The 26,923-nt window shown below is 59.0% G+C and overlaps 1 protein-coding gene across 1 annotated transcript; it reads right to left on the bottom strand.

The window, feature by feature from the left end:
* SLC6A2 (solute carrier family 6 member 2) lies at positions 1-26,923 on the bottom strand. Its single transcript, XM_059667993.1, has 14 exons — positions 26,527-26,923; positions 19,964-20,095; positions 17,411-17,648; positions 15,103-15,241; positions 9,402-9,536; positions 7,999-8,102; positions 6,811-6,935; positions 5,981-6,093; positions 4,918-5,046; positions 4,380-4,479; positions 2,952-3,052; positions 2,490-2,657; positions 2,064-2,135; positions 1-1,501 (listed from the first exon to the last, which is right to left on the bottom strand). The coding sequence occupies exons 1-14, from the start codon at positions 26,798-26,800 to the stop codon at positions 1,478-1,480; spliced, it is 1,854 nt and encodes a 617-aa protein (XP_059523976.1). The 5' UTR covers positions 26,801-26,923; the 3' UTR covers positions 1-1,477.

Below are 26,923 nucleotides of genomic sequence, written 5' to 3' on the forward strand. Positions count from 1 at the left end.
CTAAAGAATGCCCCGAAGACCCTGGCTCCACGGAAAACCACCTCCCTGCCCCCAGCTGGCTCCCATAGAACCTTCTTCCACAGTCAGCACGATCCGGCTCACGACACCCTCCCTAGGTTTGTGAAGTAAAGTGGCCTCTTTTTTCTCCCCAAGACTCTGCCACAGCGACTCCCAGCGTCAGAGTAACAACCGGCCAGTCTAGAGTTCCAACACGGGTGCAAGAGCCTCAACCCAGAAGCAGAAGCCCCACATGGACGCGGCCAGTGGAACCCATCATTTCCCCCAATGAGCTGGAACTGACCACCCTCGCCACCAGAGGGCGCCACGTGCGGGTCGCTATGTCAGCCAACCTGGAAATTCCAACCTGCTCCACCCACCCAGAGTCCAGTTCCCTTAACCAGGTAGCGATGTGTCCGGGCCCACCCTGCCCTCCATGTACCAAGTGTCGTCCATAGTGAGAGACAAAGGGAGTTTTCAGGGACCACCCCCCCCCCCATCCGTGGAGACCCGTGGTCCACGCTGGGTGGGGTGTCCAGGGAACAATACATCAACAGACACCCTCGGGCGCCACCTGGCCTGGGAGGACAACAGAGGGTCCGTAGTAGGGACACCTGTCTGGCCTCACTAGGTTCCTGACCCAAGTCTCCCCAAGGTCCCAGGAGCCCCGGGTGGGTTTCCGGGCCCCCTGTGCCCAGCAGAGCGAGGCCTCGTGTGGCCTCTAGGGGGCCTGCCTGGCACCTCTGTGGAGGCTGCTCACTGGGGCTCATCTGTGTTCTTCCCGTGACAGCCGTGGCTCTGGACCAGCTGACCGCCCGGGGCCGGAAGGATGTTCCAGATGGCACCTGTCAGACCCAGATTGGCCAGAGTGAAAACCCACGGTGAGGTTTCTGTCTGAGGTCCCCAAAGCATCTCTCCACGGACCTTCATGACGGGACAGACACACGCAAGCTCCCTGACCGCGGGTCAGACACCAGAGGGCGGCTGGGGTGGGGGTGGGGGGCAGGAGACGGAGGGTCTGTGTGGCCACCCCTAACGCAGCAGGCGTCTTGGTCGGGTTTGGGGGGGCGGAGTGGCTGACCCCCTCAACTGGGTGGACCGAGGTTTCTTCTTGGCCCAAAGGACAATCAGACGTGGCGGGGAATTCGGCCCGAGGCGTGGGCTCCGCTGGGGCCGGCTGGCTCTCTAAGTGCGACGTCCCCCCAACCAAAGGGGTTCCACAGAAGTCGTCATTCCTGCTCCCACCTCTCCTCTTCTCCCCGAGGCTCACCAGTCCACGCTCACAGCCCCGGGGCCCGACGAACAGAAGGCGAAGGAAAACCGGGTCACAAAATCATGGGTCACGGGGACGGGAGGAAGGGGGGCGGGGGAGCATCTGCCGGGAGAGGGATCCCAGACAGCGGACAGCGTCTGGGTGGCGGCGAAGCGGGCGCCTGGACCTGGACGTTGGCGGGCGGGGCTCCCCCTCCTGGGGCCGGGCTCAGATGGCCAGCCAGTGCTGCAGCTGCGGAAAGACCGGGCCTCAGTGTCTGTCCGGGGCGGGCGGGGGTGGGGGAGCACCCAGGGCCAGCTGGGGAGCAGCACAGGGGAAGCAGGAACCACCCCCTCCCTCCAGGACCCCGAGGACATGCAGGCTGATCCCCTCATGGCCACCAACACCCCGAAAGGGCAAAGGCGCCGTCCCCAAGTCAGCAGGGAGCTCACCGGGACCCGCCCCAGCCCCTGGCAGGCACGTTTCTGAGGGGGCAAAGGTAGGACTCAGGCCACCCCGTCACTGATGTGCTCACAGCGCTTCCTTCAACATAAGACGCCCTCAGCTAGCTTGGTGACTCTCCGGGGGCACAACTCAGTGCAGGCAGAGCTCAGCAGAGCTGTGGCCGGTGCAGGCCAGGACCCAGACGCAGAGGCCAGCGGACGCCGGCAGGGGACAGCCCAACCCCGACCGAACGCCAGGCCCCCGGGAGCCACGGCCCGCGGCTGCTGCGGGACTCTGGCGTGGGGCGTGGGATCCTGCCCAGGGCCACCAGCACACGGCGGCCCCCCACGAGCGGTCCGGCTGCACCCACCTGGAACTGCCTGACGTCTCTCTGGGCCACCAGGTGATGCTCGTTCTCCGGCGTGAGGCCATAGGCCAGTCTCTGGGGGAGGTTGGAGAAGGGGGCGGCCTCAGCTCGGCCCAGGACACCCTCCCCGGGGCCCAGCGTCCCCCCTTTCACCTCCAGATAAGGGCCACCCGCCACTGGGCCCTAAAGTCCCACAGGAATGGTGGCCGGGAGCACGCGTAGAATGTTGGCCCTGTGCTAAGCACTCTCTCTTCCTTCAAGGTCACTGTCCCCAGGTTGCCAGTGTGGAAATGGAGGTTCAAGGGGATACCCACTGGCCAGTGTGGGGGTCCGTCTGACCCTAGTCTCCCCTCTCACCCCCACAGGAATGACTCCATGCCCCTCCCATGCTGTCCCCCGCGCCCCGCCCCCCTTCGGGCCCCAGCTCACCTCCCAGAGGGAGCCCCGGGTGCTCAGGAACTTGTAGACGATGTAGGCGGGCACCAGGACCATGGAGGACAGTGCAACGCCCCACCCGACCCAGTTGGCCCAGAGTGGGAAGATGTAGTCATCGTAGGTGAGTGGCTTGAAGTTGATGATGCTCACCACCACCACAAACTGGGGAGGGGGGGTGGGGAGAGCAGGAGAGAGGGAGGGAGGGGAGGAGTGGAGAAATGGGAGGGAGGAGTGTGAGAAAGAAAGGTGACTTTGAAGCTGGGCCAGGCTGGGCACACAGCCACCGGGGCCCTGGCCCAGGCTGGAGACCTGCAGGGGTGGGCGTCCCCATGTCCTGCCCGCGGAGCAGGGCTCTGTGTCCCAGAACCGCCTCCCCCAAGAACCCAGGATGCCCCCCACCCCCACCCCACCCCCACACAGCACCCTCCCCAGGAAGGGCGCCCCCAAACTACGCACCAGGAGGAAGGCAGGGCTCACAAACTTCCAGCACAGCCTCCAGTACAGGCCGGGCTTGAACCCCATCATCTGCTGGATGTCGTTGCTGAACCTGTCCACCCCTGCGCACACACGGACAGGCCTGTCACCGCGGCCACCCCTGCTGCCCACCCCCAGGGCCCCGCCCCAGGGCAGCGAGGCCACCCCTGCTGCCCACCCCCAGGGCCCCGCCCCAGGGCAGCGAGGCCACCCCTGGCACTTACTCCTGGGGACGGGCGCCCCGCTGGCCAGAACAAGGGAGAGGACACCCTCACGGAGAGTGTCACCCATGTGCCCTCCGATTCATTTTTCAGAGGCAGACAGGACCCCGGGAGGGGCAGGCACACGCCCCAGGCCACACCCCAGGTCAGCCTGACTCTGAAGCCTGGGCTTCCCCTCTTGTGCTCTTAAACACGAGACTTCCCTGAGTTCAGTCTGGTGGAGGGGCCCAGGTTCACACCGAAATCTCTCTCCGATTCGTAGGAAAGACTGCGAGCAGGACTAACCCTGGGATGGGCCACGCGGGGAAGGAACGGTGCCGACACGTGGCACTCGGTAACGCCTCTCCCATCCCCGGCAGAGTCGGCCGCCAGCTGCAGCACAGGCCCCGCTGCGTCTGAATCTCAGACGGTGGACACGGCCTCGGCTGACGGGCGACCTGTGCAATGTCTAGCCCAGTGATGGCGAACCTATGACACGCGTGTCAGAGGTGACATGCGAACTCATTTTTTTGGTTGATTTTTCTTTGTTAAATGGCATTTAAATGTATAAAATAAATATCAAAAATATAAGTCTGTTTTGCTATGGTTGCAGATATCAAAATATTTCTATATGTGACACGGCACCAGAGTTAAGTTAGGGTTTTTCAAAATGCTGACACGCCGAGCTCAAAAGGTTCGCCATCACTGGTCTAGGACATACACTGGCACAATCACAGAGCGTTGATCTGAAACTCAAGTCTAACTGGGCCCCTTGCCTTCACTTTGCTGGATCTGACAGCCCTGCTCTAGAATGAGTTACCTGTGGAGCAGCCGCTTCCCCCAGTTCCCCTTGATTTTTTATTTATTTTTAAATATTGTGTGTGTGTGTGTGTGTGTGTGTGTGTGAGTGAAACATCGATCGGCTGCCCTGCACAACCCCTCCCAGAGATAGAGCCACCAACCCGGGCACGTGCCCTGGCCGGAACGGAACAGCGACCCCTCAGGGCATGGATGAGGCTCAGCCAGCGGAGCCACACGCCCCCCCCGCAGCTCCTCTTTCAAAGTGGACACTGGATGCCTTTGGGCCTTTGCAGCACCTGTGGAAGGGGGTTCATGCAAAGACGAGCCACCGGCCAGGGGCCGCCATGGCAACGGAAGGCCCTCTGCGCCCGGGCGAGAAGTCTGCAGGAGCGCGGGGCCCAGCACGCACCGTAAAACCAGGAGACGCCGATGGCCTCCATGAGCACAGCGAACAGAATGGAGGTGCCCGCCGCAAACGTGTCCAGCAGCGTCAGCACGTAGATTCCGCCCTGGGCAGGGAGGGACGACGCCTGAGGCCACGGCTGGCAGTGGCCACCGACGGTTACGTCCATCACCACACACCCGTCCCCGGCCCCTGCCCCTCTCGCTCAGAGCCCCGTGTGAGGAAGGGGGGGGGACAGGGCTGGGTGCTACTGTACTGAGGTTAGGCCCTCGGAGTCACGGGCCTGAGGGTGGGTGTTTCAGCCAGAAAAAGCGAGGTGGGTGTCAAGGGACTTTTGCTGCTCTCACACCAGGGGTGCCTGGAGGTCCTCGGGCTCAGGGGTGGGAGACGACAGAGGGGGGTGTCACCCTAGGGGTCGGGCCACAGGGTTGAGGGTGCCTGGCCCCGCCCTGAGCTCACCTGGCCCCACCCAGGAGGCTGGGAATGTCTGACCCCAGGGAAAAGCAGCGCCCGAGCTCCAGGCGACCCAGCGCAGCCCGCTCACCTTGGTTATGCAAAACAGGGCCAGGAGGAAGGTCCCGAAGGTGACCCCGAATGTGAAGAGCTTCCGGTGTCGCTTCAGGACATGGAAGTCGTCGGCCAGGCCCGTGATGACGGCCTCCATGCCTCCCATCTGCAGGGAACCCGGCAGGGTGGGCGCGAGAAGGAGGGGCACCCTGGGGCCTCCCGCGGTCTCCCACCGACTGCCTGGCCGCTCTGGGGAAATCGGCAGGCACTGCCCTCTCCCCAGCCTCTCACCCACTCTGCCCTCTTCCCAACCAAACTCAGGACTCAGACACGACGGGGGTGGTGGTGCAGGTTAGCTAGTGCCGTCTCCCCTAATCGACGGCACCTGTCTCCTGCCCCTCGCTCAGCCCCGGGGGTTCTGATGAGCCCACAGGAGCTTGAACGAAGTAAAATGCCCAACCCCCAGGCAAGGTATTTGCCCGCCAACGGGGTCTCCTGGAGGAGACGGCCCCCAGCGGGGAGCCCCCAGAGCTGAGACTTCAGGCAGAGCTTCCGCCGGGGGTTCTGGCCACTGAGTGGTCACCTCCAGCTCCACCCTCAGCGAGATACGGGCACATGTATTCTATGGCCTCAAATGAGTCACAATCACATGTTTGCCTAAGTGACACCGAGCCTGGGAGGGCAGACAGGTGCACGCAGGCACCACGCTCAGCCACGGGCCTGCCTCTCGCCCCTCGGCAGGCGTTTGCTCAGGGAAATCAGGGTTCCTTCCTCAGAACCCTTCTCCGCACCCTGCCCCGCAATGTCCCCACGGACAGGCAGAGAGAGGAAACCCCTCGGCCAGCCCCGCTCTGAGACTTCTTGCAAACGCCAGGCTTGACCCTACAGGAGCACACAGGTCTCCGAGGAGGGCAGGCGGTCTCATCCGACAGCCTTTCTGAGTGAGGGCTCACTTCCTTGTTTGCATTTAAATAGGGCCTCTGGGACGGACTGCTAATTAGGCGTTTGAATGGGGGGACTTCAGGCTGAGTGCTGTGTGTGTGTGTGTGTGTGTGTGTGTGTGTGTGTGCTGGGGGCGGGTCCTGAGCAGGGTCACTCACTGAGCTGTCAATCCCCAGAGCCAGGAGCATGATGAAGAACACGACAGCCCAGAAGGTGGACCCCGACAGGGTGGAGATGGCTTCCGGGTACAGGATGAAGACCAGGCCAGCTCCTGCAAGAAACACCCAGGCCTCAGCACTGCTGGGAAGGGGGGTCTGAGCTGCAGGAGGGCCGAGAGCGTTCGAAGGCCCTGTGGGCCCCAGGCCAGCCCGTGGCACCTGGTCCGTCCCGTGTGAGCCGACAGACGAGGCCAGCCCCGGTCTGCAGTTCACCAGGCACCAGGGAGGCAGGCCCCCGGCAGCCAGACCAGAGGGCAGCGCCTCGCACCCTCCTCCTGCCCGCCCTGAGCGAGCCTCTTACTTCACAAGCTCCTCAGGGGCCACTAGAGGCAGCCCCGCCCCAGGCCTCAGCTTCTCTGTGGCCACGAGAATATGGGAAGCAGGAGGAAAGGACACAGGCCCCTGGGTTGGCCTGGCCAGCTGGGTGACCTGGGGCAACTTAGCCTGGGTCTCAGCTTTCTCATCTCTAAAGTGGGTCTATTCACACTCTCACGCGGGAGAACTGAATGGAGGCATGTCGAGAGCTCAGCACGGGGGCTGCTGGCACAGAGCAGATGCTCCCAAGGCTGTCCTGCTGCAAGGCACTCAGAGGGTGGTCCTGCCACACCCGCAGGCCCGGGACTGCCTGGGATTCCCATGGACAGACTGCAAGAGGGTCCGTCACGTGGGCAGTTTGGAAACCTCCGCGTCCAGCCCTCAGTCCCACAGCCTGCAGAGTGAGGTGGGTTCCCCAGCCCCGCGTCCCCCGCACGCTCCGTCTGCCCACCCACCTTCAGTGGCCACATCCTCGATGTTGACCTTGTGCTCATGGGCCATGTACCCGAGGATGGAGAAGATGGCAAACCCCGAGACGAAGCTGGTGACGCAGTTGATGGTGCTGGTGAGCAGGGCGTCCCTGGGGGGAAGAATCCCTGTTAGTTCAAGTCACCTGGCTCTCCCGACACTGCTCAGGGACCACTGGGCCACCTATGGGATCTGCAGCTTCCGACGCCTCCAGTGGCCTTGCTGGCCCGTGGGCCCCAGGGCCCTGCCCTCGTTGCGTGAGGACCTGCAGGTGCAGGGATAGGTCAACAGCTTCTGGATGAGATACTCTGAGACCAAAGTCTGGAATCAAGTTCCTGTTGGGGAACTGAGTCACCATCCCCTTCAGCTCACTTCCCATGGCTCCCCAGTGTCTCCCCACATCTCACCCAGGCACATGGGAGCTAAGATGAGCCAACCTTTCTTGCAGGCTCATGTTCCATGAGCCCCTGAGACACACTCTTCAGACAAGTCAACCAGTCAACTTGCTGGCCCACAAGCTATCACCTGCCTGGCATTGCTTGAGAGGGGATGGCATCCCCTTCATGCATGCCACCCATCCCGTGTCTGCCTGTCACAGCCCTAACTGTCCTCCATGCTCTCGCTAATCCCCCGTCAGAAGGCGGATCACCCAGTTCCTTAGCCTTCCTACAGCCTGCTCCCCGGGCACCCAGTCATCCCACTCTGTCTAGTCCTAGAGGGGTGTGGTTCTGTCCTCAGCCTTTGATAGAGAGCGATGGAGGCCCCATGTGTGCCCACGTGCGGACTCTGATGCCCCACCAGGCACTCACCACTCATGCAACCAGCCTAGAAATCCTACCCTTGCCTGCCTGGGCATCAGATGGACAGACAGACAGTGCTGCCTGCTCTGAAAGCCACGCAGTGTCCCTCTGTCCCAGCTCGGCATCCCAGCACTAGTGGCTCCCGCTTTCTCCTCCTCTCCCCCAGCATCTGCTTCATCAGAGGTGCCCTGAATGGAAATGAGCACATCAGGACCCCATTGGCCATGTCGGCGCTCAGGAACACCCAGGTGGTCATTTCACGGATGAAGAAATCCCAGAAAAAAGGTTGTGTGTGTGTGTGGAGCCTCGTCTCCCATCCCTGCCACCGTCCATCCCCAGATTCAGAGCTTTCCAGAGCCACGAGAAGGGTCTTACCTGTAGCAGTTGTTGTCAAATTTGTTGTAACTGGCGAATGCAATCAAGACTCCAAATCCAGCCCCCAGGGAAAAAAATATCTGAGTGGCAGCATCAATCCATACCTGAGATGAGCAGACAAAAGCCATCACCCGCTGCTTCCGCGAGGAGGGACCCTCTCCCTGCCCCCGAAGGGCAGGGACGCCCCAGGGATGCTCTGAGACCCAGAGAAATGAGGTCCGAATGGCGATGGCAGCAGATCTCCGATGGGAGCTGGCTCAGATCTCCAGACTTCCAGCCATGTGCTGTCATCACTCAAAAGATGTTAGAAGTAAAACCCCACCGGCCCCAGGAGTCACCTCCGTGTGGGCTGGCAGGAGCTGCCAGGAAGCATATGCCCTTTCTGAAGATGCCATCTCCGTAACTCCTGAGAGGGTCGTGGCCCTTGGCCCTCACTCCATCTACACAGCCCGGAACGGCTAGTGTATGAACGTTCTTTACAATCAGGACATCAAATGAAGTTCCTCCAGGGTCAGCTTCCTCATGACCGCCCAAGACCGGGAGGTGCTAGAGCAGGGGGTGGGGAACGTCTGGCCCACAGGTCGCATAAGGCCCTCGAAATCATTTGGTCTGGCCCTGCCAAGGCACTGGGGTGAGGTAGTCAAGTGTTTGACCGAGTACAGCAGGCTATTTTTAAGCTGGTAATTTTGTATGGTCTGCGAATGGTGTGATAAACACCCAAATGGCCCTTGTGCTAGAGCAGTGGTTCTCAACCTTCTGGCCCTTTAAATACAGTTCCTCATGTTGTGACCCCACCATAAAATTATTTTCGTTGCTACTTCATAACTATAATGTTGCTGCTGTTATGAATCGTCATGTAAATATCTGATATGCAGGATGGTCTTAGGCGACCCCTGTGAAAGGGTCGTTGGACCGCGAAAGGGGTCACGACCCACAGGTTGAGAACCACTGTGCTAGAGAGATCCTGGCCTCTATGCCTGGTTATCTTGTCCAGGCTTCTGTGGGGAGGAGGGGGAGGGTCTAGGTGTCCCTGTGGCTAGTGCTGCCCCTGACACGGTCATCATGGGTAGGTGGCAAAGGCTAGTGCTGGGGACTAGAGATGGAAATAGGACTGGGGTGTCTACGTAGGTTGGGGGGCCATGGCACAGGGTAGAGGTAAACCCCCAGGACAGAGCATCATTCCCTTGAAAAGAGGGGTCTACAAAGGCCCCCCAATAGGACCACAGAATCCCAGCCATCGGAGATGGGCGGGCTGGTGGAGACCTGCAGGTGCAAATCCAACCCGCACCTCAGGTGGAGAAGCCGCAGCCCGGACAGGAAGCTGGGGCCGGAGTTCCTACGGCCGCCTTCCCCGAAGGCCCTCCCCAGTCCTGGCCTCGGGCGGTGGTCCCGTGGGCGCTCACCGTGGCCTCCTTGAGGCGGTAGAAGTCGATGTGCAGGTAGGCGCTGATGCCGTTGGAGGCGCCGGGCAGCGTGATGCCATGGACCAGGAGCACAAACAGCACCAGGTAAGGCAGCGTGGCCGTGATCCACACGACCTGCCGTGGATGGTAGAATAGACAGTTGGGCAGACGGTTAAGCGGATAGCTGGGCGGTTAAGTGAGTACATGGTTGAGTGGGTAGACAGATGAGTGAGTGGGTCAGTAACACATCAGAGGGTTAGTGAATGACTAAGTTAGTCAACCAATGCATAAAGGAATAAACAAACAAGTGACTCGGAGCAATTAAGTGAATCAGTGGTTGTTTATATCTTCTGAGGGAATCAATAGAGGAATTAGGCTCCTCTGTTTCAAGTTATCCAGTTGTTCCCCCATCCCTCCCTTGCAACATGGGGGGTCTTTGCAGACACAGGCTTTAGATTTCTCCCAGGGGCGTAGGAACAAGGAGAACAAATGCCCAAAAAACGAACGAGGAGGAAAACATGCCTCAGAAAGTGAAGTCATTGCAGCTGGACGGCCTCACACCAATCCTGGATTTATTCTCCCAAACTGGCCTAACTCCTCGGTGACAGGCGCAAGGAGCGCCCTCAGATAGCCTCGCTGGGTCCTAACTGCTGTGTTCCCCTACAACTCATGTCAACGGCTGCAGGTCCACTCCCCAGCCCAGCCAAACACCACTCCACCCACCAGAACGCCACATCCCTAGTCTGACTGCGGAATCTCCCCTGGGGTCTGGAGGCAGCCCTGCACTGGCCATGCCTGAGGCTCCAACATGGGTTCAGTTCCCCAGGAACACACCAGGGCATGACTGAGCTGACCCCGACTGCATTCAGGCATCAAGGAGCTTTGCCCATGCACACGTGTTCCAAGTCAACGATCGGAGGCTTGTTGAAAGTTCTCAGAATCGATGGCAGGGGCGTTCTGCTGCCTAAGAGCTTGTGTTGAGGGGGAGGCTCTTGGATCCTTGGCCAATAGCTCGCTCATGCTCACGTGCGCCCTGTCTGCACACTAGGTGAGGGGAGGGGGCCCTTGGGCTGTGTCAGCCCCACCCCAGGCTCCTCTGCTCCCAGATTTGCAACTTGCAGTGACTCTCTGGCCACGGGAAGCCAGACTTAGTCTATCTCTGAGCATGAGATGAAAAGAACAATGAGGGGCCCATTGGTTTTGGCAGGAGTCATCAGGCCCAGGGGAAGACCCTGCTCTCTATCCCCTCAAATCCCAATTCTTCTCCACCCTTGTGTTTCTGTGGATACAGGTTAGAATTTGCATGGTTCCCGGGTGCTGAACTCAATGGCTGATACTCCCAATGAGGAAGACCTTGGCTCCATAAGAAGAAGAGCTTTCTAACGAATAGAGCTCTCTAAGGAGGAAATGAGCTGCCCAGGAAGGGGTTGAGGTCCCTGTCATTGCAGGTGTGTAAGCCTTGCTCGGATCCAGGCATGAGGCAAAGGATCGCCTAAGGCAGTGGTCGGCAAACTCGTTAGTCAACAGAGCCAAATGTCAACGGTACTTCTTCAAAATAGACTTGCCCAGGCCGAAAGCCGACTTCTGCGCATGGGCCACGAAGTTTCAATCGCACTGTATGTGCGTCCGCACGTGGTATTTTGTGGAAGAGCCACACTCAAGGGGCCAAAGAACCTCATGTGGCTCGAGAGCCGCAGTTTGCCAACCACGTAAGGTAAGGCCCCTGCACCAGCAGCAGCACCCAGGAGCATGTCAGAAATGCGATTCCCGCCTCGTCCCCACAGAATCACTCTCAGGGAGGGACCCGGGCATGTGAGTTTTAACAAGCCCTCTGTGTGATTCTTATGTGCACTAAAGGTTGAGAAGTCCAAGGTTACCTCTCAGGTCTCCCCTAAGACAGAGATGATACAAGCTACAGTGTTCGGACAGGTTCAAGCCTTGGACTGATGAGAGGGCACAGTCCTCACGTGGCCACGTGCAAGTCCCAGCTTGGAGGGCAGAGCCCTCCCAGCACAATTATAGCCAACAGCTGTAGTTGTGAGCGTGCACCTATGGTCCAAACACGTGGCCCCACGTGCCTGAGTGATGTGGGCTTGATAGAGTTCAGGTGCATGTAGTTGAGTAGGATTGAAACCCAGGAGAAGGTTGTAAACATCTTGATCACACCCTTACTTTGCCTCCTGGCATCTGCTATTAAAGACACGGCTCGTGGGCGGCGTCGCGCTCTCTCTCTCAGAGAAGCAGCATCCCACTGAGACCCAGCTTTCATTCTCTTGTCTGTCTTTTCTAAGCCTTTCAGCCACCCCACTCAGGTTCACCCTTGGCCGTGCTGGCGCGGCACAAACCTCTAGTGATTTCTCATTGGTGATCCCCTGAACTGGGGTTCAGGGGCATTGGCACTAACAATGAAGACATCCTAAGATTCATGGGGTGAGGGGAACGCACTGATGTTACTTAAGAAAATGCTGAGGGGGGGGAAGGGTTGGTGTGGTGGAGAGTGGCGGGCTGAGAGAAAAAAATGCTGAGCTGTAAATATTTTAGCCCATTCATCGTTCCTACAAAAATGATGCTCTTCATCGTAACGAGGTCCCAGGGTCACTAAAGCCAGCCGGGCCAGCCTGTGCCGACAAATTAGTGAGAAGGCTTGGCTAGGATTACGACTTGAACTCAAACGTTAACAAAAAGGATCTTCCCTTTAAAGACTCTAGAGCTCAGGATTGCTTTGAATTGGTCCAGCTTTCTCTCTCCCTGACCCCATAACTTTGCCAGAAGTGGAGAGGGTGCTCTGTCTTTTCCCATCCCCCAAAGTGCCCGGCCGGCGTGGCTATCAGTGGTTGAGCGTCGACCTATGAACCAGGAGGTCATGGCTCAATTCCCGGCCAGGGCACATGCCCGGGTTGTGGGCTCGATCCCCACTGTGGGGTGTGCAAGAGGCAGTCAATCCATGATTCTCTCTCATCATTGATGTTTCTCTCTCTCTCTCCCTCTCCCTTCCTCTCTGAAATCAATAAAAATATAGTTATAATATTTATTTAAATAAATATTTTTAAATAAATATTTTTTTAAAAAACACTGAGCACTGGCAAGGGGCCTGATGACAGGGACAAAGAGGGACAAGGATCATTAATTGAGCAGCTTCCATCTGCCAGCCCTGCACTGGGGACCCCGCGCTCCATCTTCCCAACAGCCCCAGAGGCCGGCACGATCAGTACTCCGCAGCTGGAGACACTGAAGCCGAGGGAGCATCACTCACCCTGAGGTCACCCAGGAGAAGCGATAGCACCTGGACTCCAGCCCAGGCGGTCTGACCACCAGGCCACGTGCTCAATCACTCACTCACCTGTAGATCTGAGACCCAGGTTTAACTCTGGCCCTGCTAAGGATCACTCTGAATCCCCCGTCCCTCTCTCGGCCCCCATTTCCCCATTTCTACAAGCAGATGGGCGCAGATGGCCCCTAAGTATCTTCCAGGTCCACATGCAGGTTCCGGCTTCCTAGGCTTGTGGCTGCTAAGAGCCAGGTCAGCCAAGGGCTGTGAGATGGGGATGCAGGCAGGACCCCCGGATGGCTAGCCCGGCTCCCTGGGGGCAACCTCCTGACTCAGACCTCCACCCTCTGCCCTGAGGTGGTCCATGGGTCAAGGTCACCGAGTGTGTGGTCTGGGGGAACCTCTTTCCCTGGATCAGAGCGCACCCCCCCCCCCCCGTCCCACATGCGGGCAATGGAGCACACATCTTCCCAAGCATGGAGCTTGCACGTGCCAAGGCAGGAAGTGTGAACATGTGCAATTCATTTCGGGCTGCTCCGTGCTGTGGGGCAGCTACAGAAAGCTCCGTTCCAGAAGCAATCTGGAAGGAATAAGCAACGCTCGCTTTGTTTGCCTCCGGAGCCAGAGGTTTATGAAAACAATTAGAGACAAGGCGCAGGAATGTCCTATGTGCAGCCCCTCCCCACGGGCTGGGGCCCTGACGCAAATGGGGACTGTGGCTTCTGTTGACGTGTTTCCATGTGGGGGGCTGCGCGGGAGCCCCACCCTCGTGACTCCCACCGGGTGATGACTCCTCCGGAAGTCCCTTTGCACAGAGGGACCGAGCGCGCTCAGCTCCTTCTCCCTTCAGCATGGCTCTCCCTGCAGACAACTCACGCTCTGCCCTGGCCAAGTGCTAAACGGGGTGGGGCAGGCTCTACTTAATCTAGGGTGCAGCATTAGAAGCCTGGGGTGCCGCCCCGCCTCCCCCCCCCCCCCCTGCCCCCAGGCCAGCGGCAATAGTGAGGTTTATACACCTTCAGCTCTTCCACCTGCAGAGGCCAGGACAGCCCTTCCCCTGCTGCCCAGGAAAGGCACCAAGAGGCCGGACAAGACAGGCCTGGACCTCTGCACCTCTGCCTTTGCTCAGGCTGTTCCACCCATTGAAAACCCCTTCCCTCTACCCTGTCTCCACCTACACCGGTCCTTAGAGACCCAGCCCAGACGCCACCTTCCCCGGGGTCTTTGCAGACCCTCTCGGTAGAAAGACTTTCCTTCCTCCACTGACGCAGCCTCTTACATTTCTGTGACCATGAGGCCTCGTGGTACGAAATACCTTCTGTGTTGAGACAGAATACACGTAGATGTATAGATGCTCTGCTGAAACACCAAGTCCGCCAGGCAGACTTCCTTTATACTGTGTGCAACGCACTCTGTTACTAACTAGCCCAGCGGTTCTCAACCTGTGGGTCGAGACCCCTTTGGGGGTCGAATGACCCTTTCACAGGGGTCGCCTGAGACCATCGGAAAACACATCTATAATTACATATTGTTTTTGTGATGAATCGCTATGCTTTAATTATGTTCAATGTGTAACAATGAAAGTACATCCTGCATATCAGATATTTACATGACGATTCATCACAGTAGCAAAATGACAGTTATGAAGTAGCCACGAAAATAATTTTATGGTTGGGGGTCACCACAACATGAGGAACTGTATTAACCCCTAGAGTGCCGGGAGCGCTATCAAAGCTTCGAAATGGCGTCCAGTTCTAAGTCTGCTTTTATTAGTGATGATGATATTGCTAAATATGTCCATGTAGTAAAGGTTTCCTTAAGTTTTTGAATATGTAACTTCATTTACTTGCGATTCATAATTTTTTTCCCTAAACGGCTGTAAGATCAGCAAAAATGCCTTGGCAATTTTAGCATAGTTCCTAGGATATTGGTTGGCACTCAAAGGGTTAAAGGGTCGCGCCATTAGGAAGGTAGAGCATTCTCTTTCACTAAAAAATTCCGAGGGGGGAATGACTGGCTTTATAGCGAAGCCATGGCCATGTGCCAAAGCAGGAGGGAACATGTGCATGAAGCGTCAGGCCAGAATTTCAAGGTCCATCAAACACAGGTCAACAGGTCGCTTTTTGTGGCCGGCGACCAACGGGCTTGACCCCAAGGCCCTTGGGGTGTCCCGTCCCCAAGTCCCTGAAAGGAGCTTGGGTGGAAACGTGTGGGAGCCCCGGTCTGCTTGGAGCCCCCCGCCTCCTGGTGGGGAGCCTGGGCTTGGGGAAGGGAAGGGACTTGTCCGAGGTCTCCCAGGGAGACAGGGGCGGAGCTGGGAGCAAACCCAGGCTTTGTGCGTCCCGTTCCACCTTCTCTTTCCACCGACTGACAGCTGCAGCGAGAAAACGTGAATTGTTGTGAGGCCGACTGAACGCGAAACAGAGGCGTTACCTTTCCTGACGTCTTCACGCCTTTCCAGAGGCTGAAAAACAGGACGATGACCACCACCACCAGGCAGAGCAAGAGCTGCCACTGAGGCAGGCCGATGTCGTGGATGCCGCCGCTCTCGTGCAGGTGCAGGACGCCGCGCCTGCCAGGAGGACGGGGACGGGGCCAGGGAAGACGCCGTCCGTCAGGGAGGACACCCAAGGCCTGGGCCACCGGCCGGCCCGAAGGTGCACAGTGAGGGAGACGGGCCCTGGGCTGCCTGGCCACAGCCCCGCACCATCGGGGACTGTTCTGTCCATCCCAGCCTGTGCCCAGGACTGCCCTATGGGACCGGCCAGCCACATGGGAGACTTCCCATGGTATCTAGTGGGCAGAGGCCAGGGATGCTGCTACACACCCAACGTGCCCGGCGCGGTCCTCCCTCACCCCCAACATCAAATGATGCAGCCCCAAATGTCAAAAGTCTCCAGTTTGCGAAACCCTTGTCTGCAGCACAAAAAATGTCAGCCTTTCAGAATCGGAGGCCTTTCGCGGTGGGCCCGGGGCCAGGGCAGCCCCTCCCTCACCGCACCCTGTGGCTCCTGGCAGTGGCCAGCCAGTTGTCATCCCCTAATCACATTAGGCGCTCAGCGCTTTGGGCCAGAACACGCTTCCCGGCCCAATTTGTCTGCTTGGCAAACTTCTCATCCTGCTGGTCGCAACTCAGAAATGATGCCCTGACTTAGGCCCCTTTCCTATGGAGAGAGAGAGAGAGCAAGGGGGGGAGGGGGGACGGAAAAAGGGGAGGATGGCAGACACTGAACGTATCTAAAATGACAGGACCGGAATCAGCAGCTGGACCCGTCTGACTTCATTCTGCTTCGAACTGCCCTATGGGCTAAGTGTTGAAAGCCTCTAGCCTCCAATCGGGTGGCAGAAATGCCCCCTGCCAGGCCCCTGGGATAAAAGGCTAGACTCTGAGCTGATGAAGGAATGCAACCCCCCCCCCACGCCCCCCCCCCACGCCCCACCACCACCCCCAACCCCCACTTCCAGCAGGCCCAGGCCTTGGGGGCTGTTCGCACATGTTGCTTGGGTTTGTTGCCGCTTTTCCAGAAAGTTAATGAAAGTGAATCGGGAAGTACGCGGTCCAGGCTTTCCACAGTCTGCGGGCCAAATGGGCTTCGTTTCTCACTTGACATTTAAGCTTGGGGGTTGGTGGGTGGTAGGGCGGAGGGGGCGTCTCCCTTCTCTCCCCCCAGGATCAGGCAAGGGGAGAGTTCTCGGTTGCCCGGCGAGCTCCCCAAGGGCGCCCTCTGACAGAGGAAGGTCTGAGCCTCAGAGTTGCTTTTAGCTGCCGGCTGGCTGTCTGGCTGCGGGCGCGGAGCCTGCAGAGAATAGCGGTTTTGTTTCCTTGGATGATCGGTGCAATCCCTCAGCCTCAATGAGCACAAGATGGCAACAGCGCTGGCCAGCAGGCGCTGAGGAAAGAGCAACCACTAACCTCCTCAGGGTTGGCACTCCGAGTCCTGCTTGCTGGTCCCCAGACGGAGCTGGGATGGCTTTTAAAGCAGAAACATCTGGCTAACAGGGCCATGTGCCATTAAAAAAAAAATGCAGGGGCAGCCATGGTTTGGTGACTTGGGAGCTCACAAAAGGAGGCTCCAGGTGAGAAAGGGAGGCGCGGGATGGAGTCCTGTCACCCCACAGGGTCCTGCACACCTGCCCCCAATACACCCCGATGAGAGGGTGAGGAGGGCAGGAGGGCGGCCCGTGCCCGGGGTGAGGGCGGCCCGTGCCCGGGGTGAGGGCCTTGACGCAGACAACCTGGGTTCTGGTCCCAGCTCTGCCTCTGACCTAGAAACTGGGCCTCCACATTCTTATCTGTGAAATGGGAATAACTACCACCAACACGAACTGCGAAGACTCAATGGGCCTCGGATGGGAAGGGATGCTTGGTGCCTGGCTCATGGTAGTTATGAAGCTTGGGGGCGGGGGCTTAACAAGAGAGGGGAGCGAAGGGGAGGGGAGGGAAGGGGAAGTCTGCAGAGAAGCTGCTGAAATAGCCTTAGATTCTGCTTCCACTCAGCCCCGCGCTGACGGGTGTCATCTTTTTCCACTACATTCTGCTCACAGCTGGGCCTGGGGGACGTGTACGGGGACTGTCTCCCCGCCCCCACTCCCCTTGTCCAGGGCTGTACCCTCGGCTCCTAGCCCAGGGCGGTGCCCATCACCAAGGATGACCAGCGTGCTCCCCTCCCCCTGTGGTTTTCCTGAGCCTCTGGCTCCGGTCCGCCCGGCACAGGGGACAGGACGCGGGTGGAGGACTCACTCGTAAAACTCTGCAGCCGGCGTGAACTTGTACTTGGAGTACTTGGTGTGGTTGCCCAGCATGGAGGCGTTGAGGAGCTTGGGGTCGGTGCAGTTGGGGCTGTTCCAGGGGTGGCCGCAGTCGGTCCAGGGCAGGTGGAAGGTGAACGAGGAGAAGAGGTAGTAGAGGGACCAGGCGATGATGACGTTGTAGTAGAAGCCGACGTAGAGGGCGATGAGGATCACGGCGTAGCCGACTCCTGGGTGGGAGGCAGAGGGCTCAGCAGGGTTCCCCCAGGCCCGGCCCAGAGCCAGCTCTTCTGGGGGGTGGGAGGGCCGACTCCAACCACTGCACCACCCAACCCGCACCTTTCTTTTTCTGTCTCATTGTCACAGCCCCATCTGTATCTCCTAGGCACCCACCACCCCTTTGCCCGAGGGCTCTCTCTGGCCCATGGAGTCCCCTGCCCGCACATCGGGCAGGCAGGTGTGCCAGGACCTTAATGTCCCCACTGGAGCCTAAATGCCCCGGCTCCCTCGCCTCGGGCAGGAGAACACTGAGGCGTGGGGATGATCCCCGGCCCGCGGTGGGCCTGGCTTGTTGCCTGCCTCCCCTTCCCTCTCCCCTAGTGGGGTTTCCTGGGATCACCTCCCCAAATAACTCCTTACATGGAAGCCCTTGTCTCAGGACCTGCTTCTGGGGACCCACAAACCAACCCTCGCTGGCCAGAACTTCAGCCCCTGTGTTCTCGGGGTCCTATTTGCAAGCGCCTGTGCTATGCGCCCTCATCTTCCTGAACGTATCAGGAGCTCCCACAGGGCTAGTTCTGTGGCCCTTGTCCCCCGCAGATGTGTTTTTGCCTGCTCAGCATGGCTTAGGAGAGAAGCCGTAAGTATTCTTTTCTTATAAGGCTTGATGAGGCTCATCCCTTACTCTCTTCTTGTAGCTGTAGGCACATGACTCAGGCCTGGCCAAGCAGAGCTCTGCTTCCCCCCAGCCGCAGTGACTGGCTGATAGATGAGCACATGACTCACGTCAAGCCAATGAGAGTCCTTTCTGGGACCTTGAATAAAGCTATGACGACATAAGGATGTTTTTGTTTTATTTCGTCACTGTTCAACTTGATGGCATTTAATCTTGTTGCTGATGGCCAGCTTTGCTCGTGTTTGAGGAGAGTGTGCCTGAGAGTGATGCTAACACTGATGAAAAGGACTTGAGAAGGAACGGGAGAGACCAGATAAATTATTCAAGAACCTGGATCAAGCTGTACCTGAAGCTAGCCAGAAATTCCTGGACTTTACCAAATCATCAGCCAATGCATTCTCTTTTACAGTCGAGCCACTTGGAGTGGGGTTTCTGGAAAGAAGAGAATAGTTCCTAACAAATACACTCATGTCTTGTGAGCGTCTTGTGCCAGCCTGTGTCACCTACAGTTCAGAGTACACAGGAGGCACTCAGAGGCACACGACAGCGGAGAAGAGGCTCGGAGGAGTCACACTGGTGCCCGGTGCGCCTGGACCCAGCTCCCTCAGCTGTGCGTGGGAGACTGATTCTTCCTCAACGTCCTTCTCACGGCATCAAAGGGGCCAAGAAATGGCAGTTGCTGTGGCTGCTTCCTCCAGATGTGCCCTAAGCCCCAAAGGCCAGCGGGCTTCCTCTTCTATCCCAGCTGCGATCCACTCGTTGTGGCTGTTGTGGTACGGACTGCGAGGCAGCTTGCTGGCTGAGCCCGGACGGCTCTGTGATCAATGTGCCCCTTTGCCAGGGGCGGGAGGGTAGCGAGCGGTGGTACACGTGCTGGGTACCTCTGACACGTCTGCATTTCCCGAAAGGGGCACCCTCCTCTTGTCACTCGGCTGGATTGTGAAGTCGGGTTTGCAGACGCTCTAGGCCAGGGGTGGGCAACCCCTGGCACGCGTGCCAAACAGGGCACGCCAGTAACTTTTGCTGGCATGCGAAACCCTCTCTTATAATCTTCCATTTACAAATTGTGAATCTGTGTTCTCAGTGATGAATTTTGTTAAGTCTCGTCATAGGAGTAGCCTGACGGATGAAAGTAGTAGCTCGTGCATATCTCTGAAGGTCATGAAATAGAAACCTGATGTCAGATCTCTGTCGTCAGTGATGCAGCAGCAAAAGTCCCACTGGTAATATCAAACGGAGTCATAAAGTTTCCTGTCGGACTATCAGTGTACATGTATACATTAAAAAAACAAATGTATTTTTCATCATCATATACTGTTTTTTGTCGCTCGAATGAATTTTATTATTTCTTCAAAGTTCTTCACATACGTACACCTTAAGAGATATCAAGTAGGCGTAACATGTTCTCAAAAAATTAGGCTTGGCACACAGAAGAATTTTGAGTCAGAGATTTTGCTGGTTTTGGCACGCACTCACAAAAAGGTTGCCCACCCCTGCTCTAGGCCAAAGCTACTCCTGAAACACCCAATGCCCTCCAGGTAACTGTGCATGGACATGCGCACCGGATCCCACAGGAGAGTTGTCTGCCTCGGATCCCCCCCTGGGGCAGGGTCTTGGACAACCTCGGGCGCCCCCAGCCCCATCTTTTACCTTTGAAGAACGGGCAGATCTTCCACACGGTGGCTGCCCCTTCCCGGTTGAACTGGCCCAGAGCCAGCTCCATGTAGAAGAGGGGCATCCCAGCGATGATGAGGAACAGCGTGTACGGGATCAGGAAGGCACCTGCAGGACAGAGGCGGAGCCTGAGCCCACAGGGCCCAGCCCGCGGAGCGCCAGGGCCCAGAGCTGCGAGGGCCCTCACTCCTCCGCCCGCCCCACCACTCCCCGAGGGGGACTGTGCGGCAGGCACATAGGGGGTACGCAGGGCGATTAGTGCAAATCATCACAACGGCAGTCACAACCGTAGTGCAGTGGTAATATCATAACGAGCGTCTGTCATCAAATTTAGTAAAATCTGGGTTAATCAAAGCTACACAGATGTGTTTCTCGCAGGACCCTCCCAGCCTTCGACACACAAGCGTGCTGTGAAGCGCCAGGAGGAGGCCACAGGGGAGTCTGCCAAACTTCTGTAAGTACAGACCTTCCCTTTCATGCAGGCCCCGGGGAGGGGGGCAGCAGGGGGCCGAGGGCCCAGGCCAGTGGGGAATGAAGGGGTGGGGGAGGGAGTGTGACCAGGGAGGGGCTGTGAGGAGGAGAGGAGGGTCTCCTGAGACCTAGCTGGACCAGCTCCCCAGACTACGAGGGCACGATTCCCCGAACTGAGTTTCAGCCACACCTTCATATTTGGAGGAGCAAACCCCCGCCCCCCAGAGCTGTTCCCCGGGCGCCCAGGTGCCTGCAGCCCTGCTCCCCGGTTGCCTCTGCCCAAGGCTTTCACGAGAGTCCCAACAAAACCCAGCTCAGTGCCGAGGGCAGCTGGGTTCTCCCCGCTCTGCACACATCCCCAGGGCATGGTGAAGGCCAAGTGCAAGGGGAGTAAGGTGACAAGAGATGACAGAGCTGCTCCCAGCTGGTGGCCGGGCCCCTGCTGGGGGGACAAAGGCTCTTGCGGCTACAGATGCAAGAGGACGCGCCAGGCCACAGCTGCTAAATGAAACACGCTCTCCCCTCCTGTCTTGATGACTGGACCTTGGCTATGGGGCGAGTGTGAAGTTCCAGTTTGGAGCCGGCAGCTCACCGTAGGTCTCCGCCCTGGAAAGTGGCGGAACTGGGGAGCCCCGTTTGCCCGGCTCCCCCTTTTCCCCACCTCAGCTCCAACCAGAGAGGCGCCAGGCTACAGCCTCTGCGGAGAGTGGGCCGAGAGTGGGCCCCGGCCTCCCCTCGGGCCTGGGGCTGAGCCAGCGTCTCGCACAGTCCATGTTGCGAAGGAGCCAGGCAAAAGGGCCACGGGGAGCCGGAGGGGGTGGGGTGCCTGGGCAGGGAAGTCCAAGGTCCTGGTACCTGGGTGTGGTGGGTTGGGAGGCAGTGTTCTGGGTGGGCCAGCCCGCTTGGCTCTGACTGCGTGAGAAGAGTAGGAGAGGAGAGCAGGGGGTTTGGGGAGGGGGGGCTCTCTATGGCCCAGAGCCCAGGGCAGGCCCCTGTGACATAATAAGAAATGTATGTATTTGCTCTCCGCTCCCAAATCCCTTGCACTCTCTCCCAAGATGTGGGTAACAGGAAGGCCTAACAGAGCTCCCAGGCCCCCTGGAATTTTCTGGGGGTAGCAGTGTCCCTTGTTCTGGTGAAATGGCTCGGGGGGCTGCTGCATGGTGACGGTCCGCCAGACAGACTAAGCCCTGATTAGAAGATTGGGGGCTTTCGGCAGCCCCCCAGCCCCTGGGGAGGAGACGGGCTGGCGATGGGCGGAATAGGGACCACGTCTGGGTGATGAAGCCGCCACGGAAACCCCGAACGACAGAGCTGGGAGGACTCCCAGGTGGGCGGACATGTCCACGTGCCAGGGGTTGGCGCACCCCGACTTCCTGGGGACAGAAGCTGCAGTACTTGGGGTCCTTCCAGACCTCACTCCATGTACCTCTTTATCTGGCGGCTCATCGGTCTCCCTTCTAATAAACGGGTAAATGTAAATACGTGGTTTTTACTGGGTTCTCTGAGCTGTTCAAGCAAATGATCAAATCTGAAGCTGGGACGGTGGGAAGCCCCGATTCGCAGCCGGTTAGCGACGGGGACCTGAAGTGTGGCCGGCCTTGTGGGGTTCCCCACTCACAGCGAGTAGACAATGCCAGACCTGGACTGCAGGCCATCATCTTGATGTTCCTGGCACACGATGGGCATTCTTTTTGAAAATGTTTTTTGGTTAAACAAACGGATGCCAGCAGTGACTTACACGCAGCTAATGAAAGCCCCAGGCCTTTCTCCCCTCATGCGGTGACCTAGGCAATTGGGTTTGGGACCCCAGGTAGGAGGTAACATTGATCCCCGCGAAATCCCATCTTGCTAGGAAGGGCCCCTCTAGACGTTTGGGCCAGCTCAGAGCAACGGGCCAAATCATGCTGGTGACCTCAACCCCAGGTCCCAGCTCCAGCCCCCAGTGCATGTCTCATTGCTGCACACCTGTCAGATGAAGGGCCACCCCAGCTGGCTGGCTCGTGGGCATCTGAACTGAACTTGCTGAGCTCCGGGTGTAGACAGCACCCTGATGGCCAGGCCAGCGGTGAGGGCATTGAGTTTGCAAACTGCTGCCCCCGGCACCGGCCACCACCTCCTGCCTGGCCTCAACAACCCCAGCTATTTTGGCCAAGGGAGTCCCTATCCGGCTGTGGGTACCTGAGACCTGGAACTTACTTGGGAAAGGAGGGGAACCCCATTTGGGACCCAGGACCCCATGGGGCCGCATGAATGGTGGAGGGAACGTTAGTCCCCATTCTCCGGGCGAGGAGACGACAGCAAGACAGGGTTCAGCTGCCGGAATACAGAGCGACGCCCAGCCTCCATTCTTAATGAATAATGAATAATTCCCCAAGCCCAAGCATGACTACTCCCATCATTTTCCCTTCGCCTCTGTCCTCTTAGAATCAGCTCTGCTCCCTCCAAAGGCAGGACCCTGCCCTACTCCTGGGTCCAGCCCATGGTTAGAAATCACTGACCAATAACACCAAGCGTAACAACTCCGTTTACCGAGTTCCTACACGGTGTGGGGCATCCTGTGTATATATTCTCCGTCATGACGCCTCACCGACAAGGAGGCACAGCTCCTCTGCTTTTCTGCACAGGGAACCTGAGGTCCAGAGCGGACAAGGGACTTGTCCAAAGCCACATCTCCCAGAAATGTCAGGCCCGGTTCAGACCCAGGTCTGTCTGAACCTAAAGAGCCGTCGGCACGACCTGTCACACGGAAGCAGCCGCTTGCAAAGGATGGCTCCCAGTGGCCCCGCCCCCCGCAGGGAGGCAGATGCTGGGACCCAGCCCACTGGCCCGGTCCTTTCCCGGGAACAGGCCACGCCCAAGCCCACAGGTGCCGAGGGGGGATGGAGAACCCTGGAGACAGCCCCACTGCCTCCCTGCTGGAGAAGGTTGTGATGGAGCCCTGGAATGTTCTAGAGTGCCTTTCCCCAACCGGAAGCCTCCCACACACCTGTACTCCAGCAGCTGGCCTACAGGAAGGCCACTGGGCTGGTCTCTCCCAGCAGGTCATGCAGGAGATAGTAGCCAGGGGTCTGACCTACGGCACCTCTATCATATCACAGCGGCCTCCCGTCTGAGACGCCACGGACCACTGGCCGCGGAGCGTTACCGTGTTAATCCGGCACCAGGGGAATGACCAGGGGCTGCCAAGGAACAGGGCGGTGAGTCCGGGCTGGAGCACAGCACTGGGCCAGGAGAGGGGTGGGTCTTGGGGGGTCCTCTGAGCTCACCTCCAGCGGCAGTGGGGAACCTGGGCTCAGAGAGGGGCAGGGCCATGCCCGGGATAACACAGCTGGGTGAGGAGGAAGTTAGAATAGGAGCCACCTTAGGCTCAAAGATGGCAGCTGCCCTGCTGCGTTGTGCCAACCAGGGGCATCCTAGCCAGACATGGAAATTCACGGGTGATAACCTCCCCACCCTAGCCTGGTGCCCGAGGTCTCCACGGCCAGGCCCCGACTTGCCTCTGCACCCTTTCCGCTCCCAGCTTGTCCTTCAGCCTTCACACCGCGTCTCTGAGTGACCCCACTTCCATTCGCCATCAACTAGAATATCTCCTTCTACCCCCCAAGGCTTGACCATGCCCCTCCCGTTCCCAGAAGCTGAGCACCACCCACAGCTCCCCCCCCCCGCCCCCTCCAGGCTTCCCGCAGCAGTGCTTGCCCCCCACCCCCCGCCACCCGTCGCCCAGGTCATCGTGAGGATGTCAACAAGGAGGCACCGCGACCTGGACGGAGGCCATCCTCCCTGCCTGGCTCCCCGGGGTGCACTCCACCCTCACAACAAGCTCTGAGTGAGCACCATGGTTTCCATTTGACAGATGAGGAGACCGAGGCCTGCTGCGCCCCCAGAGGCACACAGCCGGGCGTTAGCACCAGGCTCCTGATCTCACCCCAGCCCACAGCGGGTCTGCTCCTCCTGGAGAGGCGTAAGGTCCTCGTATGAACGCGTCCATCCCGTAGACGTTTGCGGGGCACCTCCTACCACAGTCCTGGCATCTAGGCCTTATCTCGGGCGTCGGAAATACACAAACCACGGTCTCTGCTCTCAAGGTGTCAACAGACAAATGACCGAACAAGTCGGGATGGGCTGCGGGCAGGGCTAGCCAGCCTAGGCGAGGGGCTTCCTGATCACGTCCCTTCAACATGGGAACCTGCCGGCCAGTGTGGCTCAGTGGTTGACTGTCAATCTATGAGCCAGGAGATCACGGTTCCATTCCCAGTACGGGCACATGCCCGGGTTGTGAACTTGATCCCCAGTGTGGGGCATGCAGGAGGCAGCCGATCAATGATTCTCCCTCATCACTGATGTTTCTACCTCTCTCTCCCTCTCCTTTCCTCTCTGAAATCAATAAAAAAAAAAATTTTTATAAGAAGGGAATCTGTGCTCCTTCTTGTGCCCAGGGCACCTGGCACGCCACCTTGCACACGGCAGGCACTCGGTGCTGGTGGCCACGGAAAGTTCCGGGATGTCCATCCAGCCCATGTGTCCACCTGGCCACCCGGGCTGCTTTCGGTTTCCACACTTAGAACAATGAAAACAACTTGCTGCAGCAAAGCCCTGAGCAGCTACAGCTCCTGGCAGGCAGGCGGGGAGGGGGAATGATCTGGAGGACCCCACGGAGCCTAGCTCTGGGGCTCCCTGGGAAGAACCCATCGAGATTGCTGACTCATGATGGAGCCCTCCGCTGCCCAGGGACAAGCGTGAGGTCATGCTGGATGGCGCGGGCTAGGGCAGTGGTCGGCAAACCGCGGCTCGGGAGCCACATGCGGCTCTTTGGCCCCTTGAGTGTGGCTCTTCCACAAAATACCACGTGTGGGCACGCACGTACAGTGCGATTGAAACTTCGTGGCCCATGAGCAGAAGTCGGTATTTTGTGGAAGAGCCACACTCAAGGGGCCAAAGAGCCGCATGTGGCTCACGAGCCGCAGTTTGCCAACCACTGGTCTAGGGTCTCTCAGTCTGCCCGTCGTTCATCAAGTCCCTGCTGAAACGGCGTGGGATCTGCAGGTCCTCCCTCCTTGGGTCTGAAGGGCCCTGGGCTTAAACCCCCAGCAGCCCAACGTGCAAAAGTGTTCACCTGTCTGCATCATGTGTCCCATTTCCCACCCAGAGCGAAAAGCGAATGCCTAGCGCATGCACTGAAGCAAACAGCGGGGTCCCAGGCCCTCACGCCCAGTTCACAACCCTCTCCCTGCCCCTCCTCTGCCCCCCTGGAATCCTGAGCCAGCGCCTCTGCCAGGCAGGATGGTCCAGTGGATAGAGAGGTTTCCAGACCTGGGTCTCCCTGCACCAACCTCTGCCTCTACGTCATTTCCCCCGGGCTTTCTGCAGGGCACCCCTTAGCTCATCCCAGCAAAAGGGGCAGGACGAGGGGTTTGGGCACCGAGGAGCAAAGGCCCCGGTATCCTGTGTGGGGCTGCAGTTCGTCTCTAGGCGCTCAGCCCAGGGCAGGGGGGTATGTCCCCCAGCACGGAGCAGGAGGAGAGCGCCTGGCTGTATTCCCAGGCTCCGGGCCCCCTCCACGCTGCCATGGTGCCAGGACCCTAACCCAGTCCCCAATCCCTCCTAGCCTGTGCCCTCTGGCCCCTCCAGGCAAACACCACCACCTGTGAGTGGGGTTCTCTCTGTCCCCGGAATGCAGGAAGCCCGGTCCTCTCTCAAGCTGGCGGTGCTGGGTTTAGGGACCCCCGTGTGCCTGGCTGTCACCTGCTGTGCACTTTAGCGCCCCTTCCAGAGCTTTCCAAATCTCCACCCCCTTCCTGTGGACCATCAAACGTCAGGGATCCTCACCCAACCTGTGCCCGATCCCCTCCTTCCAGCCAAGCGCCGGTCACTGTCCAAGTTCATGCCTCAATTTCCCTCTGCCACCGGGAACTCCAATGCTTTTTCTGTGAGCCCTGCCCGGTCCCTGCCTGCGCCCCAAACTTGCCCGTGCGCTTCCTCTCCCCTGGGTGTGTATCCCAGGCCCCCTCCCAGCCACTGCTGCACAGGCAGCCTCCCCAGTCCACACCCAGGCCCGCGGGGCTCACCGCCGCCGTTCTTGTAGCAGAGATACGGGAACCGCCACACGTTGGCCAGGTCCACCGCGAAGCCCACCACCGACAGCAGGAAGTCGATCTTCTTGCCCCAGGTCTCCCGGGGCGGCTCCTCGCGCCCGCGGGACGCCAGCAGGCACTGCACCCCGTTGCGCTCCTTCACCACCAGCAGCTCCGCGGCTTTGCGCGCCTGCAGGGGCTGCGCGGCCTCGGGGTCCGCCCCGCCGCTCTCCGGCTGCACCTGCGGGTTCATCCGCGCCAGGAGCATGGCTGCGGCGGGCGGCCGGGCCGTCGGCGGTCCTGGGAGGCGCTGCGCGGAGAAAAGGAAAAGATGTGGTCACGGGGCCATTCGCCTCCCGATGCCGCCCGAGATCGCCGGGGACACCTCGCT

The sequence above is a fragment of the Myotis daubentonii genome, chromosome 15 (genome assembly GCF_963259705.1).
Source record: "Myotis daubentonii chromosome 15, mMyoDau2.1, whole genome shotgun sequence".
In the NCBI taxonomy this organism is placed as follows: domain Eukaryota; kingdom Metazoa; phylum Chordata; class Mammalia; order Chiroptera; family Vespertilionidae; genus Myotis; species Myotis daubentonii.